At 44.7% G+C, this 6,233-nt stretch overlaps 1 protein-coding gene across 1 annotated transcript in view; it reads right to left on the bottom strand.

The window, feature by feature from the left end:
• T265_02851 (hypothetical protein) overlaps nt 1-6,233 on the bottom strand; it is a gene marked incomplete at both ends in the record, with an annotated part of 83,005 nt that overhangs the window by 66,644 nt on the left and 10,128 nt on the right. The window contains 2 exons of the mRNA XM_009167195.1: nt 2,527-2,849; nt 3,907-4,224. Coding sequence (XP_009165459.1) covers nt 2,527-2,849; nt 3,907-4,224 — 641 coding nt within the window. The remainder of the gene's footprint in view (nt 1-2,526; nt 2,850-3,906; nt 4,225-6,233) is intronic.

The raw sequence follows: 6,233 nt of genomic DNA, 5'->3' as shown, positions 1-6,233 counted from the left end.
TCAGTGTTTAGGGGTTAATACGGGATCTTCCTCGTCAGTCCCAAGCGTTTTTCTCTAGTTTCACTGTTCCCGTTCGCAACGAAAAACTTAGATTTTCCAAACAATTGACCAAACGCAGCCGCTAACAAAAAGTATGATCAAATCACCGCATACCACCTCCAATGCGACGGGATGCGTGTAAAACATTACTTAGGCTATCCAAATCAAGCAGTTCAGGGAAAGCGAAGTCTTTCACGACTTGTTCTGCATGCTAGTCATCGAAAAACGTCAAAATTCTGCCTCTCCCAAAAGTTCCGCTATACACTCACGACTGCTCTATCCGAGTAGCTCGCGACGGAGAAACAACGCGCTTTTGCTGCAAACGGATCCATTCAGTGCCCTGCGAGTTTTTGAATGGGTTTGGTCCCGTAGGTGTACAAAACATTATAAAAATCGAAATAGAGAGACTATGAGCCCGTCGGTGAGGCTATACGAATGGGGATATTGTTATGAATTATAATTTTCCTGAATCGCCCTCCGAAGGATGAAGGGGACCCAGATGTAGGAATTGCGGAGATATTCATGTGCGAAAGAACTAGAATAACAAATCAGTAAAAATAATCATGTCACTTAAGCTGCCGAAAACCACCTTTTTCCTTTGTTTGTGCCAAAAGAAATCCAGACAGTTAGATCGCACTTTTCATCACCAATGAGCATCATTTTCAACTTACAATCTCATATGACACGTTGATTTAGATCTGCGCTTACCGTGCATTCTTAACAGCAGGGAAGTCTTTCTGAATTACGTGTCTCGAACACGGAGGATTATGTGACAGTCACTGGACATGCCTGATCCACAGAAGCAAAGTAACCGATCTGTTTTGAGGTGCGTGTTAATTTCAGTCAGTTGGGAAAAGTTCCAAACAGAAGGAGTGGTGAACGTTCCGGAAGCGTTTGGTAAATATCAACTAAAACGATGTTTATTATATCGTTATGTGTAGCTCTCAGTTGATCGTTCAGCTGTAGCATCCTTTTGGTGCCTAACTGCCATACCACCTAAAGGACATGAGGGTTGGGACACTGCCAAGTTGTCCCAGCCTAGACAGGGAAAGTCGAGAGGCAGAGGTTGGGTTCGAACCACGAACTTTCCAGTCAGTAAATTCGCGCTCCAACCACTGAGCCATCACGCCCTTCTCACGCTTCACCAAAAACTTCGCCTTCTTGGTCATCTTGGTATCTTATTCCTGGACTGCCTTACTTCTATTTAGTGCAGATTCTATGAGTGGGTGCTAATCATTATCAAAAACCCTGCAATTGTGGTACAACCGTACAACCACAAAGTTCATATAATTATACTTAAAGCCTTAAAGTGAAAAGAAAAAGAGCGGGTGAGGGAATGGATTCAGTGCTGGTCTATGTCAAGCATCTGGAAAGGAAATAAAAATGGTGGGGTTAATAGCGTTCCGCCAGCTATTTAGATTTTCAAGAGTTCCGAACTTATCCCTGCACAACATATATATATATATATATATATATATGCACATATATTGTTCACATTCACATCACTCTCGTTTGAACAGTCGTCCTTCTGTCCTGGCGCAATTATTCTCGTGAATCCACACCTAAGGGGGGGAGCATTGGACTCGAGTTTCGCTCTCAGTAGAGCTCATCAGCAATGCATATCCAATGGCCGTACCTGGTTTTGAACTCCGGACATCTGACGTGCGAGGAGAACGTGTTAACACTATTTCACCAGCGCACGTTGGACGCATCCGAATTCTCACGTCTGAACGGGTGAACGTGTTCAGGCTTCAGCGATGTGATGCCCAACTCATCATCGATACGACGGCCCAGTAATTGTCACCACAGGATATATATATATATATATATATATATATATATATATACGATGACGTTGGCCAGTGTCTTAAGTCCGTTCATCGTTTGGAACAAGGGTAGTTGCTACAATAATCCGTTGTGTCCAACGCAAAAACAGAGTTAAGCGATGTGGGTAAATTTCCCCCAAAACGGTTATGAGTAACCCTTTGAATTATGTGAGTGACTGATCACCTTTGGTCCCCATAGGTTTCATTTTTACACACCTTCCTACAAGAATATTCCTCCCGATATGGGCAGGCTCACAAAGCTAACTGTGATTACTAGATGATCGATAGAAATTCATTTCTGTGTACAAGAGGTTCTGCGTAGCCCGGTTTGATCAATGGACTACTTTTGTTTAAAAGGCAGCAGATTAGCGATGCATAGACTGAATCAAGATGCTGGAGTTAGGTCCGTTGGAAAGGGCTGGTCGAAGGAGGGTTTTGTTTCGCAAGGTGTTCCATATTATGTGACGACTTATGAAGGTAAGATATATCGATGGGATTTCAGCTTTCGTATGGCTCGATTTGAAAGGAGAGCAACCATAGGCTGCAACTGACTGAGACGCACCAGGAACAGCATACAATGACCAAATGTAAATATCCCAATAAAATCGTAGGAAACAAAGCACTGAGTCAAAACGGAAGAAGAATGATAGAAAAAACTCACTGTGCGACGGGTGAGAAATGATGCTCTTGATTACAGCTTGGAGGCTGTACCAGTGATGTGCGGCGGCTAGAACCTTCTACACCACCCAAGCTGTAGACTGGGCAGGATTTTGAACCTCGAGAAAACTCTTCCAGCACGGCATTTGCACACATTCTATTGAACAGGCCACCACTCGCATAGGGATTTTGATGGAGACAGGGACGCAAGTGGGGACATGCGGCAAGTCGTGTTCCATCAGCAGTGAGTGGGGTTTTTTGAGCTTTGGACGGAGAGGACATTCCCGATCCCATGCTACGACTAACTGCATCAGTCGAGTGAGGTGACTATTTCGAAAACATCAGAAAAAAACAAGTCTGAGTTAGTAGGACGGATAGAAAAGTACCGAACAATTTTCTATCAATGGTGCTGTACCAAGTAATTACCATTGGGACAGTAAACAGCTGCATTGTCACTGTTCAGGCCCGAACGCGTTGCGCGCACCGGAGATAGAGGGGTAAGGCAATGCGACTGATTTGTTAAAAGTGCATCTGTTGGACCCATAACGTTATTAGGACATAGTGAATGGGTATTTAGAACTCGTTATGGGTTACTATTACTGGTGCTTATTGTAAAAATGTGGGAATTTATTTTTGAGGCATGCTAGGTGACTGTTAATAGAGCCAAATATGGGTCGAATGGTGGTCAGTAGACAAAGGAGCAAGTAAGCAGTTCACAGTTTATCATCAATGTATCGGTAACAAAACTAGAAAAATACAGCGAACCCCTGCACGTTAAAGCCGCGGGCAGCTATGAGAGCTTCCAACAAGCAGAGCAACGAAGGTATGAAATCACGTGGTATTAATACGCAGTCTGTCCAGTCGATTATTAACAGAGTTTTGATTCGGCGAAGTTTGAAAGTCTTGAATATGGAAATAAGTCCTTCGAGGGAGCTCGAAAGCAAATATCTCGCTCGCCGGGTGAGTGCCTTAGCAACTGAACTACTACGGAGGATACCGCACACCACACATGTGCCCTTGCGTTTGAGTGCAGCTGAAGGCATCGTCACGAGCAAGAGTCCAGCACATATATCGAGCGACACATCTCACGTCAAGGAAAGGCGATTAAAGAAAAGGTAGCGAACCCTAGGCATGAGTAAATGTGTGATTAGCGTCAGTATTTACATCAGAAGGTCACTTCCTCTTGGCAGAAGTGCATCAGGAAATCCAGCAGGGCTTCATAAACGGATGAAGAACTTTGAGAAATTCGATGCTAAACTGACACAGGACTGCCGGAGATTTCGGAGCAAAAAGGCGTAAAACGCCAAGTTAAATGGGGAACACATACATCTGAGAACGGAATCGTGGCTGACAAAATTGTCACCATGAGTTATTAACAACCTACCTGTGAATTTGGGATCTGTTGCTGTAGACATGTCATAGCCGAAAAGTCTCTCGTGAGTCTGTGAACATTCGAGGAATGTTGTGCACCCAAACTAGGGCTTGCAGCTGTCGGAGAAGGAAGTCTACAGGTCTCATGAATGTTTGCGCTGGAGTTGATCATAGGTTTGTCGACAATGTTGTTCGCCATAGTTATTGTTAGGTTCTCAACGGGCCGCTCAGACTCTTGAGGACCACAGGCGGATTGGGATTCGTCTCCGCGTGGGGACCGAGAAGCAGGACGAAGTCCAAAATCAGAAAAGTAGCGGCAATGACAATGGACCTGAAACGGGAAGCAAAATCAACTTCGTAGGTTACCAAACTGCTTACGACCGAACAGATTTAGTGAACCAGTGGATCGTAGAATGGAACAGCATTCGAATGGCACAGATTTGATCATCTCACGGGTACCTTGAAATTGGCAACAGCCAGTACATCAAAGCACATCAACAAAGATGTGGTATATCTATCTAAGGCCTCTCTGTACGGCGATTTTTTCCCAGTGTGTTCGAAGCTGTCGAATTTTTCTTCACTTTGTGACCCTAGGATTCGGTTAATTATATAAGGCTATAAGACAGTCGATGTTGGGCAACGTCTATTGCAGAGTTTCGGATGCTTGCGACAGGTCAGGTACATTTATGGAATTGCATACATTAATTCGCAACCAGAGAGTACATCAGTGACTTTCACCAGTATGGTCAACTTAGTTGTTACGGCTCAGTACACATGCAGCCCACTTGGGTAGATTTAGGAAGCGCGTAACAGAAACAAAGGTTAGCTTCACTCTTGCCGAATAACAGTATCAGTCATTACAGTGGGGGTACTGTACTTTGGACCCAACATCTTAGCCGGTTTTGCAAATACGTGTGTTGGTGTAGGAAATGTGTCAGAGTGCCAAGTATACCCCTGTGAGCCTTACTGTTTAGTACTTCTCAGCATTTAGGTAACCTGAGAGACATTTGGCATTTCAAATTAAAGCTTAAGAGTACTGAGATCCCATAACAGTTTTGATTCTTGTCAAATGAGGAGGGGTCTTGAACTTTTCAGATAGGCAAAATCAGAAGAAATGATGGCAGTGACCAAAAGGCCTGACGATGGTTAGACTCCGATACACTTTGTTGTATCAATAAAGGGAAAAATAAAGGATTACGGGGCGTGGGTGGTGACAGTGTATGAAATCTGTTAGCGAAGCTCTATTCTGAAGATCCCCACCAACCAATTATGACCAACCAATTATGAGTAACAGGTGACACCACAGGCATAATTTGGCGATAAAGTGGAAACTCACATAGGCAATATGCAGTGTGACTGAACCATGGAATGACTAATAGAAGTCCGGAAACAAACGCATCCGCCCAGCCCTAACACAATCATGTATAGGTTGCCTAGTGGAAGAGGTGGTCGAATCTGATAGGCGACCCCTACGGCAGAAGGCAACTGTAGGTTCATTATCGAGTGACAGCCATAGAGAACGGGAAATCAATGAATCAACCATATACTATGTACCTAAGAGGAGTAGTTTAAGCTTTTCTATGGGGGAAATGTTGGTAGCTTAGGTAGCGTAGATGGTCGTTGGTATGTTTGCTGAATTGGGCAATTCGTTGCAATCAAGTACTTCTAGCTGCCACGACTATTATACTGATCGGTAACGGGAGTGTAAGTATCAGAGGTTGTTGCTAGTGCTGACCAAGGTGCATCACGCTGAGAACTCATAGGATGAATCCTCATCATCACTGACCGAAAAATATCAGTAAAACATACCGGCGCTCAACTGCCAGAGTAAATAGTTCAATGTAATAAGGTCATGGTTGTATTGTTGTTAGTTGTGTAGGTCATGGGAACATTGAAGGTGGCTAAGTAGGCAGGCCATCACGAAGAGACTGGACCTTACCGTGGTGTGGTGGTTTGTGTACCTCGGAGACCCATTGAGCTATACTGGAGAGTGTCCCGCGACACTCACAAAGTCTCTCACACCAGATTGGTCAATGGTTAGAGGTCTGACGAACACAGTCTCCTGGCCCTCCAGGTTGGGGGTTGGAACATGTATGGCGACTTGTTCCGTAGAAAAGGTAATGCATTTGCATTTCCCGCCAAACACCGCTGCCTTGCGGTTAGGCTTTTGAGCCAAAGGCTTTGGTTGAGGACCCTAATCGTCCTCCTGTCTAGGTGTGGGCGCCCTGGCAGTATCCCAGCCCTCGTGCAACCACGATCCACAATACACAAATAAACTCATGCCACATCGGCCGTCTCGTGGTGCCATCAGCCGGGTCGCCTTACTTGCTGCATACAGCA

Source organism: Opisthorchis viverrini, assembly GCF_000715545.1.
Source record: "Opisthorchis viverrini unplaced genomic scaffold opera_v5_37, whole genome shotgun sequence".
NCBI lineage: Eukaryota > Metazoa > Platyhelminthes > Trematoda > Opisthorchiida > Opisthorchiidae > Opisthorchis > Opisthorchis viverrini.
The sequence above is the reverse complement of the archived record's forward strand: the minus strand, read 5'-3'. Positions and strand labels throughout refer to the sequence as shown.